Source organism: Macadamia integrifolia, chromosome 8 (assembly GCF_013358625.1).
Source record: "Macadamia integrifolia cultivar HAES 741 chromosome 8, SCU_Mint_v3, whole genome shotgun sequence".
In the NCBI taxonomy this organism is placed as follows: Eukaryota; Viridiplantae; Streptophyta; class Magnoliopsida; order Proteales; family Proteaceae; genus Macadamia; species Macadamia integrifolia.
Window position 1 is genome coordinate 4,915,066 of NC_056564.1, and position 23,401 is coordinate 4,938,466.

A 23,401-nucleotide genomic window follows, 5' to 3' on the forward strand; every position below is an offset into this window, starting at 1 on the left:
CGAACTCTGTGGCTTTGATCGTTCTCCCATTAGAACCTTCTCAACCACTCCACTATCACAGAAAGGTTCCACTTCATCTTTCGTCAACTTTTCAAATGATTCAGACAACTGAGACAAGGAAGGATTATGGAATGCTTTTTTTTTCTTTGGGTTAATTAGAATTATGGAATTGGTTAACCGTGGGCTGAAGAGAGAGAGAGCGAGATGAACTGCTGACTCTCAACTAAATCACAACAGTGCCTAACCTTGTTCCACGTTACTTCGGTGTTTGTTTAAAGTTCTTTCAAAGTGAAAATCTCAGTTGATTTTACTCAAATTTTTGGCTATTTTCAACTTCACTTCTAAACAAATGGAGCCTTAGGAAATGAACTTGAGTTTTTCCCAGGATAAGAATCAAGTTTGACACTGATAAACAGCGGTCTTCCCTTTTCTCTGGGGTTTTAGACAGAACAGGTCTCATTGAAGTGTTGCCATTTGCCAACTAGTGTGTTGTATTTCCTTCACCAGCAAGAAATATGGAACCAAATTTAAGCTGAAAATAAGTTGTTTAGAATTTTGTTTAATAAAAAGTTAAAAAGAGGGCAGCAGAGGAAATATTTGGTGTTCATTAACAGATCAATTATGCATACGAGATGCAAAAAAGACTTGTATCACCCTTACGGAAAATTTCAGGAGCTTCTGTACATGTCCTTATATAATGAATGCTTCTCAGGTTGAGTAGAACTTTTTCCTCACATTGATTTTGGATCATTAAATGAAGTGTCTTGAGGGGTAGACCAAGGATACTTCATGGATGGATCTTGTGGAAGTCGCCTGAAGTTGATAAATGGTGCCCAAAGCAGCACACTACAAAGTCAGGGGGAAAGGAAACAACACCTATTAAGCTTAAACAAAGAAATTCACACACATAGAGAGAGAGAGAGAGAGAGAGAGAGAGAGAGAGAGAGAGAGAGACAGAGAGAGAGAGAGAGAGTTTATCTCAGAATCCTTCAAGCCCATTGATGAGTGTTGAAACAGTATAAAAGACACCCAATGGAATGCTGAACCATTGGCAAGTTTTCCCAGGAAATACATGAGTTTTGGTTTTATTGTCACTGATCATGTCTGTTGAATGTGGCTACTGCTTCTGCAACCTAGAATTTCAGTAGCTTCATTTGCCCTAAAGAAAGCCTCAATCTGCCATTATCACATTAATTTCTTCAATATATTTCCTTTAATTCTTGGTTTTTGATGTTGAAATCAAGAAATGAACTAATTTACCCTTTACTCTGTTATCAGATAACTAGCCTCTGGTTTTTGTAAGAATTTCCACTCATGTCATATTCTGAGCTTTGTAAAGACTTCTGCTTGTAGGTAAAAGAAATAGGGGGCTAGCGAGGATTGAGGACTGCAATAAGCCAAAAACCTTGCCGGTAGGAATTTCTACTCACCTCTATATTCTATAATACGTTTTCTACAGTGTCTATAATACATTAAAGTGAGAAAATAGAGAAAAAATGGATTTCAGAATGTGTTCTAGACACAATCTATTCCAAAAATGCATTAAAAATACAGCCTATTAAGTTTGTCTCGAATTCTTGACCCGTTTTGCAGATTGACCCGATCCGACATATTTTGGTGGCAATCCGAATAGGAAGTTTTCTGAGATCTGTGATGGAAGCAAAAGGGTTGAGTAGATATGGGGGGTGTGGCCAATATGGTTCGACCGGATTGACCGCGACCCGATGAGTCAACCTGCGACTTGGAGTATATAATGTACTGTTGTCTTATTGAGAAAGTCATTGTCTTTTGAAGGTTTTTCGAACTAGGGTTTCAAGGCGAGTTTTTTCGCCGCTGCTTGGGTGTAACCTCTCTTCTGCATAATGAAACATCTTTTTCTTCACCCGAGGACGTAGCACACCACACCAGTGTGTGAACCTCATTAAATCTCTATGTTGTGAGGATCTATTATCTGTTTATTTTTGTATTTTTTTGGTGTTTGCTCTAACACAGCCTAAGTCTCAGTTTGGAATTGAAAAACCATAGATGTCCAATTTGTTGTATCAATGAGAGGCAGAAGGCATATCCATGGTTGGTTCAAGTATCTGGTGCAGGGCAGTTCTTGAGTAAATGTAAGGAAAGAAGAGGAGACACTTACCCTGGAAAGAACAAGAAGACTGACAAGAACTGCAAATACATCTCTAAGAGGTTCCGCTTGTACCATCTGAGCCGAAGCCAATTCATGATGATTGGCTGTATTCAAAAATTAATAAAACTGTGAACATAAACCACCAAAAACATTCAGATTGAGAAGCAAACTAAGAAATAACCATGAACTGAAATTCTCTTACCGGCACGATAAGGAAGTAACCAAATGCAATTATTCCTATTTGTAACAGTACCCATATAAGATCTTCCTCATTATTGACTCCAGTTACTGCAAATGCCGGCTGATCGATCTATTTGAATTGAAACTCAATTATAATCTTGAGCCAAGGAAAAAAGAAGAATAGAATCAAACAGAGAGAGAGAGAAAGTGTTGTTGTTCTCTTACAGTAGCCAAAAGAGCTCCAATTTGGATTGCTAAACCAGATTTATGGAGGTTTGAGGAGTTAATCTGCTTCTCGCAAATGCTACATTGTACCTGTGGTTGGATAGAAATTTCAAAAAGGGTTTTTGAAGTTAATGATTTTGGTTGATTGTTGAGGAGATAGAAGGAGTGATAGAAATGATCGAAACCCGCAAAAAGGAAAAAAAACCTTCTTGTGCTTCTTCTTGTCCTTGGATTGGCATATGATGGAGAGAGAAGGCTGTCTGCAATTTGAAGAGAAGCAGACAGGGAATACTGTGGGAGTTGGGAAGCTCAAAGAATAGTTCATTTTAGAGCGCTCTCTCTCTCTCTCTCTCTCTCTCTCTCTCTCTTCCTTATCGTTTTGGAATATATGTTTTATGGTCCTTAAAGTAGATAAATTTTGAGAGCGGACACGTGGCATCGCCAAGTCTTCCCTTCTCGTTACTATTTTATCCTTCCCCACAGGGTTGAACTCTCTCAATTTGGAAAAATATAGTCACTAATTGGTAGGGAATGCCTTTTCTTGTGTTTTTTGGAAGGATGTATCTTACTTATGTTTGTATCTATCTAAGGAATTTTGTATTAGAAAAGCAATCCCTATCGATAATAGATTCAGAAAACTAAATTATCTGATTTGATTCATAGTTGGAAAACCAACTTTTAACCAGGAAGACTCACTCAAGTGGAGTCAAATTTTGAGATTCTTGGTCAAGAGTCACGAAGACTAGCCCTGTGTTAAAAAAAAAAAAAAGACTCGAAATGAATCAAGACGATTCTACATTGACTCGATTTTTTGATCGAGTCTTGAAAAACCTACTGAATCTGGTCATTATATCAAAAGACACTTAAAAAAAAAAATCAAATAAAATCTCTTTACAATCCCAAATCCCAAACTCCTAACTTAGTAACTTCTCCTACTCTTTTTCTTTTACCAAAAGGAGCTTGGGACCCAAGAAACTTCCCGTATTCATAAATCCAAAATTCTTATTTTATTAGAAGTTGGATTATTGGAAGATATAATTTATATTTTCTAATCCTTAACCCTAACCTAATGTTTTAATCAAGCGAAAGACTCTTGCCTACAACCCTCGAATTATTGACATGTAATTTTCTTTTTCTGCCTTTTTCATATTTTTCTGTATTTTTATGATTTATTTATATATTTATTGCATTTAAATATATATAAAATAGAAAAAACAAGACTTAACATGATTGGATCAACCAGGTCGACTTGCTAGGTTTTTTACCAGACGAGTTGGGTCGAAAAACCTGGTTTTCCAACAATGATTTGATTATAAAATTATGATTAAATATTAATATATAATATTATACTTCTCTTATTAGTTCATAACATAGTGCATTTAATTAAACAGGAAATTAAATGAAAGAAAAGATTAATGAGGATATCTATGTAATTTCAAGTATGATCCTTCAAATCAATCCTAGTTGAATTTTCATCCTTTTTCTCAACATAGATGGCTAAGAATATAAATGGATGGTAACAAATCTATGTATGATTGGTGTTTGTATCAAAACTATTTGAATCCTTTCACAAGCTAAACGCAAGCCGCTAAGTGCTCAAGCAAGCGGAGGGTGGTCTACGATCAGCTAGCTCAGTTATTACTTAGTTAAATGTAGATCTTGATAGTGTATATCCAATTTGTGAAATTTTGTATCCAAAGAGAGAGAGAGAGAGAGAGGGGGGACGCACCCTTAGTGTGTCCAAAAATTTAGGGAAAAGATTCTCTGAGCCGTTAGGACAGGGTGCATTTGCACTTTCATTTTCTAAATTTATCTTTCTCACATAAAATGACCTTTTTGGCCTTTAAATGTACGATACCGTTTTGTCGCTTCTCATTGGTGCACTCCTCTACAATGCTTGCTCATTGAACCATTATGCACAAATTCCACCCCTTTGTTTTAATGAAAAATTCATTTTCATTTCACATGTGCAGTCCAAAAGTGTGAGACAATCAAAATTCATGACAATGACACAATGGTAATTGATAAATTTATTTTAAATTATTCTATAAATATTTTTTTATAAATTCTTGAGAATATGACCAAGGTAATCAAATGCATGTTACATATCTTAATTACACTTATGGACGTGTCATTCAAGCTATTCAAAAAAAGAGCTTCTTACAAATATCTTTTATATTTTGGAAAGGTAAAGCCTCATATATCTACCGTGTGGTAGATTCGATAAAACCCGACTTATGCAAATTTCCAATTCTCACATAAAATTTTGACCTGGACAAAATTTGCCAAGTGACGAAATAGATTCTTAGATTTATAATGCATCATCAGGAGGGTATTATGGTCATTCTTTTATTTTTTTGGCCTGAAAATGAAAATTGCATCTTTCTGGCCCAATGTGTGGTGGACCAACGACCAGGTGCTTGCTGCACCAGTTTTTTTTTTTTTTTTTCATTTTAAGCGTTTTCCCGAACCTTACAAAGTTTGTGGAAATTACGAAAACTAAAATCCACCAGTCACCCTGCTTCCCTCTCCGCTCTGCGCTCCCCCTTTGTTTGGTTGCTGATCGTTAATGGCTTCAACTAGTCTACCTGGATTCAAGTTCAAGTACCCAAGCCTGCAACAACACCAACAGCAATTCTCAATCCGAACAAGAGGAGGAAGAAGAAAGCACCCAACTCCCTCCATCTTCACCTTCTCTCATCATCCTCAGCTTCGTCTCGTCCACAATCCCAAGCCCCGCTTTTCTCATCTCCTACTCAGTCGTGCCAGTAGCGAAGGATTTGGTTCCATTGAAGCCAACCCGCAACCGTCCCCATCTTCCGTAAGTTCAAGCTCTCCTTTTCTTCACTTCCTTTTGATTTATGTTAATAATTCAATGCACCAATATCCAAACACGAAGAGATTTACACGATTTTCGCCCCACAATTTATGTTTATATCAGCGTTTCATCTTGAGAAAAGATGTTATATATTTCTTCTTCTTCGTAAGTAGAAGATGTAGTTAAGAAAGATGCAGTAAGACATTTGGGGCAGATTTTTATTTATTTCTTTTATAACAATGTGAATTGTGATCAAACCTGGTTCATCGAGAATGATTCTAATTAATTAATTATTTGTTTATGCCAAATTAAATACCCCTAATCATGCAGTTCCTATTTCTAATTTTTAGTATCATTGAAATGGCACTAATTATTTATAGTCTGGGACCTGTTCCTGTTCAATATGTGGTTCTACATTATGTGCTCATTTTACCTAATTAAACTGCAAACCTTGAGAAATCAATGATATCAACAAGACTACTTTCATATTGTAACTTGAGGAACTGTATAGGTTTAGTTAATGCAACGATTATTATTATTTTTTTAAATGAAAGAAATGAAATTTTAATCTCTTTATTTCTCCCACCTGTTCATTGCATATGCTGGGGATATCTTATTTATACTGGTTGACCTCATAATTTTTCATTTTTTCTTCAATGCTGTCATTTTTTTGTCTGAACAAGAAAAATTTAATTACAGGAAACCGATGCAGTTAAAACAAGCACTTCTAGTTCTGGAGATGGGTATTTGTCTTTGTTTGTTCGGATGCTTGGGCTAGACAATGATCCTCTTGACAGAGAGCAGGCAATACTTGCTCTGTGGAAATATGCTCAAGGGGGAAAAGATTGTATTGATAAAATCATGCAATTCCGTGGTTGCATCAATCTTACGATTAACCTTCTAAAATCAGATTCCAGTTCTGCATGTGAAGCAGCTGCAGGCCTTTTACGGACTGTATCTTCAGTTAATACATACAGAGACTCAGTAGCTGAAAGCGGAGCTATTGAAGAAATAACTGGTCTTCTGAGTCGACCTTCTCTGACAGCAGAGGTATGCATAAATATCTCATTCTCGGAACTTTATCTAGGCATAAATTTTAAACCAAGTTACTCCGTGAATATTTTTCTGCAGGTAAAGGAACAAAGTATATGCACTTTGTGGAATTTATCAGTTGATGAGGAGCTTAGAGTGAAAATTGCAGACTCTGATCTCTTGCCAGCACTCATTAAGTTCCTGGATGATGAAGAAATGAAGGTGAAGGAGGCAGCGGGAGGTGTATTGGCGAATTTATCTTTGACACACTCTACTCACAGCATCATGGTTGAAGCAGGAGTTATTCCAAAGCTGGTGAGTCTACGTTACATTTCTTAAGTTCTTGCATGGATTAAATGTTCAAATTGTGTGCTGGTGTGGCCTACCCAAAAGCTGAACTGACTTACTGAGTGTTTGCAAGTTAATCTGACATCCTCTTAAGGAAATTCACTCCAGAGGGTCAAAAAGAAAAATCCAGACATTGTGCTTTGTGGGAACTAAACAGTGTAAGCAACAGTTTATCCTTGGTTATCATACCAAAAAAAACAATAGTCATCATAGCATCCTGAGTCCTGAGAAGGAAATTGTGCGGCCAAACTGCTGCAATTGGACACATCCACTGTAAGATTGCAAATCTGTCCATCATAGATGGATCTTGCGTAGGGCCTTCATGCCCAGTCTTGCATTGAGATTGCAAATCTGTCCAGCATAGATGGTGCTTGCCTAGGGCCATCCTACACAGTCTTATCCTTATGCAATTTCCCAAGCCAATTTATAAGTCTGGGTCACTTATAAGTTGCAATGTGTTCCATAACAAGAGCATCAGGACCCACTATTTTATGGATCCTAGTCTCTTATGATTTTCTAATCACACATTATTGGCCATCATAGCATCCTTGAAAGTCAAGGAAGTAGTCCTCCATACAGTTATAGCCAATTTGTCCATAAGGGTGTCAAATGGGACGGTTCCTTACCGGTTCCGGTCCCAAGGGGGCCAATCCAAGAACTGTTCCGTTTACTAATGGTCCCAAAACTAGGATCCGGTCCTGTTTAATAATGATTCTGGTTCCTTAACAATTTTTAGCATTCAGAGTCTCAAACAGTCAAATATGTATAAAACTCCCAAGCATAGAAATAAATTTTCCAAGCATACAACTAATTGAATATATATTACTACGCATAAAATAATCAAACATCAATTCTTAAGCATACTACCATTCAACTAAGTTAATGGCTCAATCCTCATTAGTATTTAGTAATAACAATTAAAAAAGTAACTGATAACACTTATTTTTTCTTTGTGATTACAATCTTAGTTTTTCTTTGTAAATACAATAAAACTCTTATATTAGTTATGACACTAACCTTAAATAAGTAATTTGGGCATGTTAAACGGGTCCTAGTGGTTCTTGTTCTATCATGTTCATTATTGGGCTTTCACTTCTGAATATGGTTGTCAAGGCGTTGCCAACGCGTCACCTAGGCGACAACTAGGCGTCCAGGCGGTTTGCCTGGGGCTTAGGCGACAATTGCATTGTTGCACTGCATGTCGCCTTGCGTTTTTACCCTTATTTATGCCAAATATCATTTAAGTAAATGGTTCATTTACTTAAGATATTATTCATAAATAAGCAAATACCCCCTATTTGAATCAAATAAAAATAGTTTAAAAATCAAATTCCAAAAGGATAAAAAGTCAACCCCCCAGTCCAAGAACAAAAATTGGATTTTGGTTATAGGGGCGATTTTCAAGTTTTAAATGCTGGGGTTTTTTTCAATTATGAAAATTTTATAAATTCTATCATGTTAAAACATTGCTAAAAACCAAAAGTCCAGTAAAATAATCTTTTGTTTTGATATCCATAAAATTATTTTGATTCAGTCGATTTTAACAGCATTCACGCACTTAAAATTAAGTTTGACCGGAGCATAAATTTGTCATTACAATTCAGATTTAAGTAATCTTAGACTTGTTAGAAAGTTGGTTTTATGTTATCACTAATACAAAAAGTCTCATGTAAAAATAAAATCATTTGACCAATTAAACTTACTATAGAACAAAAGCATTTGTCTAAATATTGATTTTTTATAACTTAATGTTAATTTTTTATGATGTAATATGGCTAATTGTTGATTTTTAATGACTTGATGTTGCTTAATCTTTATTTTTTATGATACAAGGTATATATAGCTTACTAAATAATGTTAGAAAATAGAGAAAATAAAATATAACACTTGGTTGCCTTATTCGCCTTAAGGCGGGCACCTTCTCACCTAAGCGCTTAGACAACCCTCCACCGCCTTGGTTCACCTTGGCGCTGTGACAACTATGCTTCTGGACTAGCCTAGAGCCGGTCCATCTCATTTAATGATCGGTCCCAAAACCAGCTCCCAGAACAGTCCCATTTAGTAATGGGATAGATAGGCTTTGGGTTCTAGTTGGACGGTTTGTGGTTCCAGACCCGATTGACACCCTTATTTGTCCAGCATAGCTAGGTGTGCTGGGGTTATTGTAACCATGGCCCTTTTCCTTAGGCCAAAGCCCAAGCATGTTACTATTAGATGGGTCCTAGACTAGGAGATTGACTAAATAACATGCAGCAGCTTGGATGAAGAAACAATTGGTCCTGTCTCTAATGGGTATTGTTTCAATCTTTGTTCCTTAATTGATAAATTTTTATTTATCCTATGAGAGGGAGGGGAAGGGATGTGGTGCAAAGGTAGAGAGAAAAGTTGGAAAGATACAGATTCTAATGAAATATATGTCTGTATGACTAAATTTTAGTTTCATAGAGAGATTGGAAATTTGAAATTACTAAAATTTGAGTGCGGGCCGAGTTAGATTTGGAAGTCTTAACTTAAGAGCTTAAAAGAGAGCTGTAGTTTTGTCGGAAATTAGCATTAAGTGACTGTAGATGACATGATGAAAAGAGTCTCAATATTTTTTTCTCAGAGTTGAGACATATTGGCCATGCATCCTATTGAAGGATTTCGGTTATTCTCTTGAATACTAGCTTTGGTGTATTTCTTGAAATTCCACTGAATACAACAAGGTTTTGTTTTAGTTTATCTTGATGAAAAGATTTTTCATCATCAGGATTTATGATGCAGGTCAAGTAGATAGATCTTTTGGTGGTGAGGAGCAGGATGAGAGAGTAGAGAGATAAAACGAGGGAGGGGAGAGAAAGGAGATAAATATGAGAGGCAACAACATCGATATAACTATATCAACTACATCTCATTCATCAAATCGTGCCTAGGGTGTGGCAACCCTCTTTATTTATAATAATGAAGAAACATTACATGATTTGAAACTCTTCATAACTAAGGTAGAGTTATCAAAGTAGAAACTAGAAGCTTACAGAAATGGCAACTAGAATCTTATAGATTAAGGTGACTAAATAAAGAAGCCACAAAATACAACCGTGATTTCAACAAGTAGCCGGAAGATCACAACAGAATATTTTCCACACAAATCTCCTCTATATCTTGGAATCTCAAAAGAATATTAGAAACTCTTCATAACTAAGGTAGAGTTATCAAAGTAGAAACTGGAAGCTTACAGAAATGGCAACCAGAATCTTATAAGGTGACTAAATAAAGAAGCTGCAAAATACAACCGCGATTTCAACAAGTAGCTGGAAGATCTCAACAGAATATTTTCCATGCAAATTTCCTCTATATCTTGGAATCTCTGGTCGATCTCCTCTATATATCCTCTATATATGCTGGTCAAACCTCAACGATGCACGTTTATACCAATGGACCCCACTACTTATACTAAATTAAAAGATTAAATTCGTGCACCCCCCTTGAACCTAAAATTTGGGCCTCATAATTGTGCCCATTACTAATTATAACATTTAAAAGAAAAGCCTATAACTAAGTACTATCAAAACATGTCCTCATGTTGCACTGAAATTGCATTATTCCCTTCAATTAAAATAAAAAACTTGCCCTCAAGTTACGTAGAACGAGAGAATCTTCATTGCACAATCAACATTCAGCCTTCTTATCCCAACGAAATCAACAATTGACCACGATCTAAGAGTATGAAATCTATGACAAGAAGTTCATTGTCAAAGATGCAACTTGGAAGCACAAAATCGCTTGGAACCACTTTATGCTCCTCCACAAGTTGATCTTCGATGGCCAATGGTGTCACCTCGTCCTTCATCATTGGTGGCTCATGTTCTTTTTCTTCCACCCACTGTTCAACTTGGAAGATTACATACAATCAGTTGTGACCAGAGGCTGGTTCTTAAATTCCTTGCATTGTTGTTGCGTCTCATTGAGATTCGCTTCAACCTTTTGCACGTTCTTTTGTATAAGTCAAATCTGTTGGCGGATAGCAAAAAAGAGGATAGGATCCATGGTATCTATGACCTGGTTTTGGCTCTGATACCAAGTTGATGCAGATCAAGTAGATAGATCTATTGGTGGTGAGCAGAAGGGATAGTAGAGTATAACTAAATTTGATTCATCAAGTCGTGCCTCGGGTGTAGCAGCCTTCTTTTTTATAAAAATGAAGCAATAATACATAATGAGAAACTCTTCATAACTAATGAAGAGTTATCAAAATAGAAAGTAGAAGCTTACAAGAAATAGAAACTAGAATCTTATAGACTAAGGTAATTCAATAAGTAACAAAGAAGCCACAAAATAAAACCCACAATCCCAAAAGTAGCTGGAAGATCTCAACATAATATTTCCCATGCAAGCCCCCTCTAGTTCTAGGAAGATTTCAACTGTTATTCTGATCGATGTCCTCTAGATATCGTCATATATGCTGGTCAAGCCCCAATTAACCTACTTTTGAGGAGACCAGAAATCTCCAGCTATAGATAAGATCAGGATCTAGGACTCCTTGGATCCAATGAGCCCCACTACTAATATTAACTTAAAATATTAAATTAGTGCACCCCCCTGGTCCCTAAAAGTTAGGCCTTACAATCGAGTCAATTACGAATAAAAACATTCAAAACAGAAGCTCACAACCAAGTTCTATCAAAACATGCCCTAATGTTGCTCTGAAACTGCATTAATTTAGCCTGAATGTAATTCCACACAGCAAAAGTAATTTCTGGATGTGATGCAAAGTTTTATTTTCTCCCCTTGTCCACACCTTTTGAACTTTTCAACAACAACAACAACAACAAAAAAGTCAGCCTTATCCCAACTTAATGGGGTCAGTTACAAGGATCCAAGCAAAACAAAGTAGGAAAAACTGAGGTCCAAACAGAAAAGGAGAAGTAAATAAGAACAAGGAAATGATAAAGAGAAATGGAAGAGATGAAAGTTTAAAGTATCCTTATTGATCAACTTAAAATTTTCCCCTGCCGTGGTATTATTCTTTTTCTCTCTCTTTCTCTTCAGTAAGAATACTGAAATGTCTATTGGATTTCTGGATGAATATTCATTGGAGGTTTGAGATAAGGTATATCACAGTGGTGCTTTTTTTATTTCGTAGGGGTGATGGCAGTCTGCATTAATGTTTTCTTCTCAAAGGCTCATTTTTAACAATGGATTGAATAAGTGTGTTCTCTAAGAAGCATGGTAATGGCTTACTTTGCATGGAGCCTTATCTGTACAAAGCTAGAGCTTTAGTCAAACACCCTCAAGATCTGCAGCCACTTATCTGCAACAGTAATGTAGAAGTAGGTTTAAAGAAACTACCCCCCAATATATTAAACCCCCAAACAAGAAAAATAGGACACAACAACTAACTTGATAATAACCGAAAATAGGACCAGGAAACAAGGGAATAAAACCGGCAAATAAACCCCCAAGGATACAATAGCAATGTAGTAGCAAAACCAGCACAAAACCCAACCCGATAGGAGAGAGAAGGACATGCGATAGGGCTGGAGAGAGAGAGGTGCGGCTGGGTCTGTGGGGCTCCAATTGAGCTGCAAACTTAGTCGATTGTAGGGCCCAAGTAGGGTACAAAACCCCCAAATATGAAGAGCTTCTGACGGCTAGTTTGAGAGATCTTTACTTTCTTGATTTCAGACCCTAGGAGAGAGAAATCTCCAAGAACTCTAGGACAGCAGATAGCACCAGGACAGCAGATAGCAGCTTTGGGGGGCTCCAAGAGAGGATCGAGTGGTCCTCTTGGGGATCAGAACCAGACCCTAACAGGCCTTGCAGAACAGATCTCAGACTTGGTCAGTAGGGGAGATCGATTGCTTCAATAAGGGAAACTTCTTGACGGTCGAACTTAGCAATCCAAGTATGAACATGTTTGATTTCTCTGGAATTGTTAGTTGCAGCAAACAGTGAACAGAAATAGAACATTGAATGCAGAAAATAAAAAGGGAGACAAGAGAATTTGGGGGAAGGGGTTGCTATCTCAGCCCGGACTCCTCGCCCATAGCTATCTCGGCTGTTCTAAGCAATTGACTGCAATAATTCTTTATTCAAATCTGAGAATTTAGAGTACATTAGCTCCTCTATATATAGAGGGCAGATTAACAGTCATATCCTAACTAGGATTTAGTCTCCAAGTAGGACTAGACATTACATAATAGGAGTTGGACTCCAAATAGGACTAGGCGAGAACTCCATGCAGTAAGTAATTGCTAGTCACTTAACTAATAGGGAAACCTAAACTGACTAAAAAACTGAAATAACAAAGGAAATAGACTCAAAATAGGACTCTGACTAAACTAATGAATTAAATCCCGTTTTCCTACTTTCTACCTATATTTTAGGCCCATTAAAGTGGCCCATTACAAAGAAAACTCATGGGATCAAAGGCCCAACACATACATGACCCAACCTAAGGCTTATTTGCAATAAAATAAGCCCATTAAGTGACTTATATACATCAAACAGGCTCTCTCTATTGGTAATATGGGTAAATGGATTGCTTTATTCCTGCACATGAGCATAACAGAAAAATATCTCAACGAATACAATGTGTTTATTGAACAGGTCAAACCCAATTTGTCTTCCAGGTAGCACAACATGACACAAATACACAATACAACTCGAAATGACACAAAATTGTATGGAACTAATAAACAGGAATTATAAAGTTGTTAGATGCTTCAAGTTCGGTTCTAATTGGTTTAACCTCAAAAAGTGTATTTACTGAGTGTACATTTCTTGTCAACCTGAAGTTGACATGAATCCAGAAGTATCCATGCCAAACACGGTTGTGGCTGGTTATGTTCTAGTTAAGTTAGCTAGTCATGTTGGATGTAGCCACCCTTTAAATGGTGATAGGTTGTAGGTGGTTAATTTTATACCTAAATCTGGTTATTATAGATAGCTTCATCCTCTGCTTTTGTGACCCTAGGAGTTCCATTTCTTTATTTGATCAGCATCATTTTGGGGATAATTTTTGTTGAGTCATCAATGAACAGACCTTTTCAATACTTGATTATAAGATACTTGAAATTCCTTTTTCTAATGATCATGAAGACTTGACTGCAGGCAAATCTCTTAAGAACTGATATGGAAGGATCCAAAATCATTAAAAAAGAGGCAAAAAATGTATTATTGGAACTTGCAAAGGATGAATACTACAGAATTCTTATCATGGAGGAAGGTTTGGTTCTAGTACCTATGATTGGTACAGCTGCCTATAAGTCCTTTAGGCCAGTTTCACATTCATGGCCTTCTTTACCGGATGGCACAGAGATTGAATCAAGTTCTTCAGGTCCTTCCAGATATGGTGCCTCTGAGCTTCTCATAGGATTAAATATTCATGACAAAAACATTGACTTAGAGGAAGCGAAAAAGAATGCAATAGTTGGAAGAACACATCAGCAATTTCTTGCACGCATCGGGGCCATAGAGCTGGAGGAAGGTAGAAAACCTCAGCCAGAGTCTTTGATAAATCAGAAACATACACTTTTGCCATGGGTGGATGGTGTTGCTCGCTTAGTTTTGATTCTTGGACTTGAAGATGCATCTGCCATTTCAAGAGCAGCACAGTCAATTGCTGATGCATCTATCAATGAGCACATGCGTATCTCTTTCAAGGAAGCGGGAGCTATTAAGCATCTTGTTGGGCTACTTGATCATAGATGTGAGTCTGTTAGATTGGCTGCAACTCATGCCTTGGAGCGGCTCTCTATCAGGTCCGTCATTTTGTTAATTTGTCTTAGATACTTGTTTCCATGTATATGAGTACTTTTCTGTGCCGATTAGGGGTGCCACATTTATATATATATATATATATATATATGTATATATATTGTCGTTTATTCTATTTGATTGAGTTCCTCAGCCTCTTATAAAAATTTCTATCTATTTCTTGCTGCAGCAATTATCTTTGTCATGCTATTGAAGCAGAAGATGTCATACATCCTTTGATGAATAATCTGAAATGCACAGATACATCAGAAAGCCTGATAGAAAAGGTCTTTCAGTTGTGTAAATTTGGAGATTTTTCTGGGAACGCCATTTTAATTTGGCTTGGTTGTACTGACAGCTGAATTTCTGGAAATGCAGACTCTGAATATTCTTTCTCGGATTTTAGACCCTGGTAAAGAAATGAAATCAAAGGTCGGTCAGTTCTTGATTTATTTTCATTCAAATATTGTTTTTAATTTGCTTTGACTTACTTCTTGTTATTTAATTCTTCCAGTTTTTCAATGGACCGGTGAATGGGGTAGATAAGTCATCAAATACATCAAGTATCAATTCTACTGCAGGATTCATTGGAAAGCAAGATGACACACCATTACCTGCTAGGTTTGTTACTTGAAATTTATTAGCCATTTTATTTCATTGAGATGATGGTGATGATCAGATTTTCTCCTCATTGTTGCAATAGGCATCATTTTCATTATGACCTTGTCATTATCAATGTCATCATGACCATCGTTGATGCAGATAAATCACATAAATGAACTTATTTTAGTGGAAATAAACTTTGAGTTGTTTGTGTTTGGCTTTTGTGCCAAGGGGTTTTCATTGTAATTGATCTATAGTATGGGGTAGGAGCTAGGGCCTAGGATATAAGATTAGTCAAGTAGCTCCAAATTTGTGGGGTCATTTGAGTCCTTTTTAGGAAACAGCCTCTCCACGAAGCAGGTGGTAACGCTGCATACATCTGCCCCTCCCCAGACCCTGCAGTAGTGGGAGGCTCGTGCACTAAGATTTTTTTTTTTTTTAAAATGTTGGAACTTAGTAGTCAGCTTATTGGACTCCTAGAATTATTAGGAATTTGAGTCTAAATTTCATTCTAAGTCTGTGTTCTTTTTTTAGAGTCCTTGTTTGAGTTGGAATGTCCAATACTATTCCGATTTTACCATTTCAAGTAGAATTTTGAATTCCAAATCAGTTTGAGGTGTGTTAGAGAATTAGTTTATGAAATCTATATATAGTTGTAGTGGCTTATGGGCTTACACATGAATTTATGAGTTATATTATGGAAGTTTTCTTCAAATACTGTGGATTCAGTTCTGTTTTTCTAAGTGGATTCGTGGGTGATGTAGATCAAAGGATGAAGAAGAGGACAAAAATAAAAATCCGGAAAATACTGTTCACAAACTTTACCACTTTGATGTAACGTTATTCACCTAAGCAAATAACCCCAACAATTGTTCACGCTCCGTCCCAAACAAAGTTTAAGGTTTAAGATCTGAACTCCAAGGAAAACTACTCAGATTTAAAAAACAGGCTGAAAGAAAGAAAAATTGAGAACTCACAAACTGAGGCTCATGCTTGTGAACAATATTTTCTGGATTTTTATTTTGTTCTCTTCTTCATGCTTTGGCCTACATCACCGCCCCGGGGTTTTTGGGGGGAGAGGGGTGGGGGGTTGGTAGAGAGTCCAAAACCACAGCAGGTGGATTTCTGCATTATTATATCATCTCTTCTTCTTTCTATCTTAATCCCTAACAAGCTATAGAATTTCTTCAAATTCCACAGGTCTGTTCTACTTTTAGGATAGACCACTCGACCGGGTTTCTAGACCATTCTGATTATCTTGTTCTGTGGTCTATATTCTCTGTTTTTTGATTCTGTTATGTACTAATCTCTTGCTGGTTTTTTCTGGTTCGGGATTAGTATATATTAATCAACTTCTCTGCCTTCATATTTATTATCATTTGTCCCTTTATGAGATATACCTCATTGGAAGCAGAGAGAATAAAGTTTTGGGAAGAGGAAGACAGTGTTGTTGCAATGAGTGTACAACTGTGGACTATTGTTTCCTTGTTTTTCTGTTCAATCGCTTAAAAAGAAAATGAGTGAAACAAGCTTATAAATTCATGAGCACCTCTGCTAGCCAAATGTGGGTTTCAGAGAAGAAGAATCCTGACCTTTGATAGAAAATGGAATTGGTGGACATGTCCTTCGCTGGTATATCCAGCTGTGACTCAGTGGGTAAGCTTGCTTTCAGCGCTTCCATATACCACATTTGGATGGAGTGTAACATCAGGTGATGGACCCCTAAATTCAGATCAATTCAGCGGATTTGAGACAGTATCTCCTTCGACATTAGAAGCAAACTTTTGGATGATTCCAGTTGCCACTCAGTGCCTTGATACCTCAAGGAACATGCTTATTGTTGAATCTTGGGACCTTCCCTTCTCATTGTACCGTGACCCAATTCCCTCCTAGCTGAGGCCCTGTCTTTGTATTTGTTTTTAGTTTCTTTCGTTTCTTTCTTCCCTGACAATTCAGGGGAGATCATTTATTCCTTCATTTTTTTATTAATATAATTTCTTGTTCATCCCAACAACAATATATATATATATATATATATATTAGCACCTTAAATATCACTGTGGACATTGATGGGTTTGCTTGACCTCACTTTGAGTGAAGCTGAGTTAAGGCAGACCATAGATAAAAATTGGAGTTTCACTACCAGAGAAGATGATGTTGGAATCTCATTGATCTAATTATGACATGTTAATGAAGTGTTGCATTTGGGAATCTGGAAAGATGGGATGTGGCCATGCCAATATGTTTAAATACATAGTAGACTATAATTATTGTCAAAGACTAATAACATGGAATTGGATTAAACACTGGTGAAATGTTATGGAATGTATCTCATATGTGTATGTAATGGGCAGACATAAATATGACTATGTTATCTCTACTAAATAGAGGTCTCTTTATGGCATAAATTTAACATATTTTAGATTTGGGTCATCTGATTGTGTCCTTTGTGGTGTACTGGGGATTTTAACCTGACTTCATTTCCCCTTGCATATTCATGTTAGCATCTCGACTTAGGGGTAAATTCAGTCATAAAGCAAAGCATGGAATTCCATGCCCTTGAATGACCTTGAAGTGTCATACCCTTCACTATTGTCTTCCATGGGAACATCTATCTGGATACCAACAAATGCAGTTGAATTCCCCTTTGGTGATTTTCTCGACCTACATAGAGGTGGCAGCAGGGAGACTTAGATTCAACAAGATGCCTTCAATCTCTTGGGTTCTGTCTACTTTCTTCCATCTGTAATTTTATCACTGCTAGAAGAGAAGGTGAAAAAGGTGGTAATAAAGACCAAGGACTGGACGAATAACCACTACTCCCATAATTCGAATCACAAAATGAGCAGGTATTGAATGTGGTTTGGTTTGAGCATTTGGAGTGTATGGCAGTGAATTAATGGTGGATGGCTGGAGGGATGGACAGATCGATGAGTTCCTGATAGTTAATGGGTTTTCTTAAATGGTTGAGGTAGAAAGAAGTTGAAAATTGGGGAACAACCCAAGCACTAAATAGAAGTTGTAAAGTATTGTGATGTCAGAATCATATCTATCTGGCATTTCTAACATTAGAAAATTACAGACTTGTAGCTATCAATCCTGCTGTAAGCTGAGCCTGTTTGAAGGCTTCTATATGCCACCTCATTACAATCCTAAACTTCCAATTTTGGAATGACAATGATTCAGAATTTATTGTTGTCAGGCTACTCAAGGAGATGGTTGAATTTTCAAACAGAGGCCAGCAGGCAAAAAAGCCTCTAATCTCCCCATGGAAAAACAGATAAAATGAGATTAATAAACTGTGGAGTGGCTGACAGGGAGAAGAGGTACTCATTTTACAGTTATGACCATGTGCAAACTTGGAGGTTACTTGTAATTTTAAACAATTAAAAAATGCAAAGATGAATTTAGAGAATTTACCCTTCAAGAAAAAAATTTCACTAAGAGAAGCTGGCAAGTAATAGAGGTTACAATGCATGTGTCACCAGCGGTGGTTACAACCAGACAATTTTTTTTTAATCAATGTATGCGAGTAAAGAAAATAAAAGACTTCAGGCAATGTAGTGGTGTTGCACCTTCAATTTGCAGGACAGATAGTCAAATAAGATTTCTAACAATACCAAAATTAAGTTTTCAGGGTCTTTGTTCTTCACTTTTTGTTTTGTAGAGATCCCTGTGCTATTCACTGCAACATATGTCAAAGGCTGAATTAATTTGCTACTGCACCAACATGACTCGTTAAAATGTTTAATGCATATATGGTGCAGTTAATGTAGGCACATAAGTGGAACCAAATAAGCCGTAGTCTTTTTGGTTTTTGCTTGCTGCCAACATCAGGAATCCAATTCTAATTGTTGATCATGATATTGGCTGATTGTTATCTTCACTAGGTTTCTGCTCTTCATTAACTTTATTCATTGGTAAAAGCATATTTGAGATGTGAGTTTCTGGTATATCAAAACATTGACAAAATGCACTTCTTGCAAACCTGCTTAGGGGTAACATATTGGACTCTTGCTTCATTATTCGCCTCATTCAGATTCTGAAGACTTCGCCACCAAATTTGCAAAGAAAAGCTGCTTCTATCCTTGAGTATGTAGCAATTACTGAACCATGCATGGATTCCATGATTGCAGCAGACATTGTATCTGGGTTAAATGCTGTTTTTCGACCCGCACTTTTGGATGGTAGGGATATTATCTACTCTCATCTAAGACTTGAAATTTGTTACTGTCTGCTCCTGAATTTCTTTCATTTGAGAAGGCTTTCTCTTACATCGTCCAAAATAAAAGTCTTCCAATTTTATTTTTTATTGCTTTTATTTATATAACATATATCATTGAATTAGAATAGATTAATTGTCTAGCTAAGAAAGATAACAAATGGGAAAAAAGAAAAGAAAGGATTTTTTTTTTCATCTTTGTATTTATCTCAAGTAAAACTAGACTAGGATTGTGGGTCTTGTGATTGTGGACCATATTTTCACTTTCAGGTTAAAAGGGATGTTCCAGTTGTAGCATCATGGGCAAGTACAAAAAGGTTTTTTAGAAATGGTTGCCTAATGAGCATAACAAGTATGCAAAAATTTATGCACTGAGCAATTTATATTAAACACTATTTTCAGTTAGTTTGGTGTATCTTTGTGGTCATAGCCAGAGAAGAGTTGGAGTTGCTAAAATAGTCATGTCTAAACAGTAGCATTTATTCTCCTGTATTAATGATCTTGTCCATGGTTCAAAATTTCGGTGGTTTCAATCGAAATATACTGAAATTTTTCATTTTTGACCTGGGTTGAAACTAAAGGACTGTCAACCGTGCAAGCATGCATTATTCCGACTGAAACTTTCAATTTTTGGTTGAAATCTTGACATGTTAGCATTTCGGTTTTGTTTTGCCGAAATGCTACAAAGCAATGTTTCAAATACAAAATTCCAATCGAAATGGGTCACTATTTTGACCCATTTCAGCCGAAGTGCCGAACCTTGCAAGCCTTGATTTCAAACACTTGGATTTCTATTTTATTGCCATTCCACTTGCAAATCTTGGTGGAACAATGTGTTGAAAGCTTTTACAAGTCATCTACAATGAACATTTGGTGGACATGAGTTAGATTTCTTGAAGTTTCACAGTTTGGTATATCTTTTTCCCTCAAGTAATTTTTTTGCAAAAAATAAGGTAAATATGTGTTGTGGTTAGTATTCAATGTTTTATATGTTAGATAGCATAATCTGGCCTTGACTTCACGGAGTCGGATTCAACTTTACGTTTTAAATTTTCTGGTTTAAAAAATTGATTTTGTTGCAACACATTTTTTGAAAAAATAAGGTTAATCCTCAGTGATTGGAACTCAAATTGATATGTGATAGACACCATTGGCCAATCTAAGGCCTCATGATATCGCTCTTTGTATCGAGAGAGAGAGAGAGAGAAAAGAAAACACATTTTAAAAGTTTAAAAATTCGAAGCATTTATGAAAAATCACTCCAAAGAGTTCAAAGCCTGCAAATACAAGGTTGAGGACTTGGGAAGGAGCATGACTACGTTCTTCAAGATGGATTGAGAATGTAAAAACGGGTCTAGACTTTTTTCCTGCTTTTATCTTTTACTTTTATAATGAGAAATGAAAAACTGTTCCAACCAATACATTTTGGGCCTAAAATGAGAAATGAAAAGTTATACCAAGCACTTCCTTGATTTCAGTTTTTGGGGATTGCAGGACAGGACCAAGCTCTCATGTTGCTAGGTAGTACTTGGATGCCTTGTAGTGTAATTTCATCATTTACCCGTTTAGAAGATGAACAAGACAGACATTTCAATTCCATATTCTATTTTTTCCAAAAACTGAAGAATTTCCTTAATTGATATTTTTGCAGGCATGGAAGATGATATAGACAGTCAGCCGCCAGAGCTAGGTGGCGTAGAAGCTGAAGAAGCTGGTCTTGCAATAACTGCAGCATCCAGGTTGCTAACTAAGTTGCTAGACTTTGAACCGTTTCTTCATGCCATCAATTCAATGCATACCACAAGGTTGCTGCGCAAAGTACTGAAGTCAAACATCCCTCTTCGCAATAAAGACTGGATTGCTGCTTGCCTCGTTAAACTTGAGTCTTTATCTGGTACCATTGTAGATCCTGAGAACCCAATCAACATGGACGTAACTCTTTATCAGACAATTCCAAGACTAATCGAACAGATCGGGAATTCATTCTCTCCAGAAGCACGAGAAGCTGCTGTTGTTGAACTTAATAGAATAATTTCTTTAGGAGTGGTAGATTGCACTCGGACTGTTGCTGCTAAGGGAGGGATATTCCCTTTAGTGAAGATCATTGAACAGGGAAATGGAAGGGCTGTTGAAGCCAGCCTAGCAATACTGTATAACCTCAGCATGGACAGTGAGAATCATTTGGCCATCATAGCTGCCGGAGCTCTTCCAGCCTTGAGACGCATTGTGCTCTCACAAGGGCCACAGTGGATGCAAGCCCTTCATATTCTGAGAACTTTGCCAACATGATGAAATGTGCATAGGACAGAAGTTAAAATGGTTTTGGCTGTTGGTGAGCACCATATCTTGGAGAGTACCACCGCATGGTTTTGGTTCCATCATGGATCTATTGTTTGATATCCCTTCTAACAGTGGTATTCAGTGTCTGGCCTTTGCACCATCATTTTGTAATTTCCCAGGCTATGTTCTGAACTCATTTTGATTCTCCTTAGAGCCAGGACAGATTTTGATCTGCAAAATAGAATATTTCAAGCAATGTGAATGTAATAGAAGAAATTTGATTCAGATAATTTCTCTAGTATGGGTACCCTTGCACATACATGTTTGGAAGTATATCAGTACACAGATGAGTGGTCGGTTAGCGGATTTGATCCTCTGATTCCATTGAGGAAGGATATTTTGGACCTTCATCAATAACAGGTGATAGTTAATGATTAAACTCGGCATTCCAGGAGTCCAATCATAGCATCAAGAACTCGATCCTTTGCTCAAAGTAGGGACTGATTGACACTAATCTCCAAATTAGCTTTATTAAGTAAAGCTTTATTATGAAAAAGACCAGACCTAATCCCTAACCTGCCTAAATTCTTAAAGGGTACAGATAGGACTCCAAGGCCAAAGATGAATAGATTTATGATTGCTCTCCTAACCCCACTTTTCAAAGTAAATGATTGATACCCATGTGGTGTTCACGTTCTTTAGTTACCCAAATAGTATCCTTCTGACGTGACGAGATATTCTCAACCCAAATGAGAAAAGAGCTCACAGGTCGTTACCAAAGTACTAAAAAATTAGAAAGAAATAGAACATAGAAAGGATCAGACTAGACTCTAGAGAGAGAAAGAAGCACATGAAAAAAAGAAAAAAGAAGAAGTTTTTAAGTAATTTTCTCTATTAAGACAAATCCAACAAATCACTCCACAAACACGCCGCTGTTATCGCTCACTTTTTCTTGAGCCATCAGATGACCTCGCACCCTTTTTTCACGCCACAAACAACGCATCCTCGGTGCTTGATTGATCCTTCAATCTCTATAAAATGTAAATCTATGGTGTGAGTAAAGAGTGAGCAAGAGAGTGATTCTCTAAATTTCTAAGAGAAGCAAATCAGTCAGAGGCATGGCAGGTCGTCAATACAATTTGCACTTTCTGCTTCTGTTTGTGCTTATTTTAGTGTCATTCTCCAATTTTGCAGAGGTATAATGAGACATTCTTCATTCCTTTTTTCTCTTACATTTTGCCTGGTGGGTGAACGAACAAATAAAGTTCTCATCTTGATTCTTCCATCTTCCTTTCTTCTTTGTTTACAGTGTTACGGCCGTGCACAGCTACGTTCAACAGGTATGATGGGTTCCTGCAATTGAGCAAGTTTGTAGCTTTAAAACTTCAACTTTGAACCGATAGATGGATTTAATGAGCTAATGAAACTTGGGTTTACAGATTGCAAGCCAAAGTGTACATATCGTTGCTCAGCTACATCACATAAGAAGCCATGCATGTTCTTCTGCCTCAAATGCTGCTCCAAATGTCTGTGTGTTCCTCCTGGTACTTATGGTAACAAGCAGACCTGCCCTTGCTACAACAACTGGAAGACCAAGGAAGGAGGACCCAAGTGCCCATGAAGCTACATTATAGGGTTACTCATTAAAGGCCTAGTTTTATGTATTTCTTCTAGCCAATTGCCATTGCCATTGTCATTGCTCTTAGGACTGAGCTCAGCGAGAGGACCTGAGTAGGTCAACTGACCTCTACCCAGCTCAGCTCATCCATATAATTTTGATATTATAATCTAAATGAGTAACATCCAAGATTAATATTTCTGTCTCACC

At 37.0% G+C, this 23,401-nt stretch overlaps 3 protein-coding genes across 4 annotated transcripts; 2 read left to right on the plus strand and 1 right to left on the minus strand.

Annotated features, from left to right (window-relative positions):
- Nucleotides 1-526: 526 nt before the first annotated feature.
- Nucleotides 527-2,903, minus strand: LOC122086298 (NAD(P)H-quinone oxidoreductase subunit L, chloroplastic). 2 transcript variants are annotated; one of them, XM_042655050.1, is made up of 5 exons: nucleotides 2,739-2,903; nucleotides 2,534-2,623; nucleotides 2,331-2,438; nucleotides 2,138-2,232; nucleotides 527-813 (listed from the first exon to the last, which is right to left on the minus strand). In XM_042655050.1, the coding sequence occupies exons 1-5, from the start codon at nucleotides 2,856-2,858 to the stop codon at nucleotides 732-734; spliced, it is 495 nt and encodes a 164-aa protein (XP_042510984.1). In that variant the 5' UTR covers nucleotides 2,859-2,903; the 3' UTR covers nucleotides 527-731. The 2 variants fall into 2 exon arrangements, with proteins under 2 accessions (XP_042510984.1, XP_042510983.1); XM_042655049.1 differs by having other exon boundaries at nucleotides 527-846.
- A 2,120-nt stretch (nucleotides 2,904-5,023) lies between these two features.
- Nucleotides 5,024-21,863, plus strand: LOC122085865. Its single transcript, XM_042654461.1, has 9 exons — nucleotides 5,024-5,354; nucleotides 6,051-6,401; nucleotides 6,483-6,698; nucleotides 13,824-14,473; nucleotides 14,659-14,755; nucleotides 14,847-14,900; nucleotides 14,983-15,089; nucleotides 19,068-19,258; nucleotides 20,945-21,863. Exons 1-9 carry the CDS (start codon nucleotides 5,103-5,105, stop codon nucleotides 21,580-21,582), a joined length of 2,556 nt encoding a protein of 851 aa, XP_042510395.1. The 5' UTR covers nucleotides 5,024-5,102; the 3' UTR covers nucleotides 21,583-21,863.
- A 679-nt stretch (nucleotides 21,864-22,542) lies between these two features.
- Nucleotides 22,543-23,386, plus strand: LOC122085867 (protein RSI-1). Its single transcript, XM_042654464.1, has 3 exons — nucleotides 22,543-22,769; nucleotides 22,883-22,913; nucleotides 23,013-23,386. The coding sequence occupies exons 1-3, from the start codon at nucleotides 22,692-22,694 to the stop codon at nucleotides 23,192-23,194; spliced, it is 291 nt and encodes a 96-aa protein (XP_042510398.1). The 5' UTR covers nucleotides 22,543-22,691; the 3' UTR covers nucleotides 23,195-23,386.
- The last annotated feature ends 15 nt before the right edge of the window (nucleotides 23,387-23,401 follow it).

Coding starts and splice junctions, on each gene's coding strand:
- LOC122086298 (XM_042655049.1), bottom strand. CDS start 2,858: ATGAACTATTCTTTGAGCTTCCCAACTCCCACAGTATTCCCTGTCTGC. Junction 2,233..2,330: donor GTTACTTCCTTATCGTGCCG/GTAAGAGAATTT, acceptor TTTTGAATACAG/CCAATCATCATGAATTGGCT. Junction 847..2,137: donor GTCTTCTTGTTCTTTCCAGG/GTAAGTGTCTCC, acceptor CTGACTTTGTAG/TGTGCTGCTTTGGGCACCAT.
- LOC122085865 (XM_042654461.1), top strand. CDS start 5,103: ATGGCTTCAACTAGTCTACCTGGATTCAAGTTCAAGTACCCAAGCCTG. Junction 6,402..6,482: donor GACCTTCTCTGACAGCAGAG/GTATGCATAAAT, acceptor ATTTTTCTGCAG/GTAAAGGAACAAAGTATATG. Junction 14,474..14,658: donor TTGGAGCGGCTCTCTATCAG/GTCCGTCATTTT, acceptor TTCTTGCTGCAG/CAATTATCTTTGTCATGCTA.
- LOC122085867 (XM_042654464.1), top strand. CDS start 22,692: ATGGCAGGTCGTCAATACAATTTGCACTTTCTGCTTCTGTTTGTGCTT. Junction 22,770..22,882: donor CATTCTCCAATTTTGCAGAG/GTATAATGAGAC, acceptor CTTTGTTTACAG/TGTTACGGCCGTGCACAGCT. Junction 22,914..23,012: donor TGCACAGCTACGTTCAACAG/GTATGATGGGTT, acceptor TTGGGTTTACAG/ATTGCAAGCCAAAGTGTACA.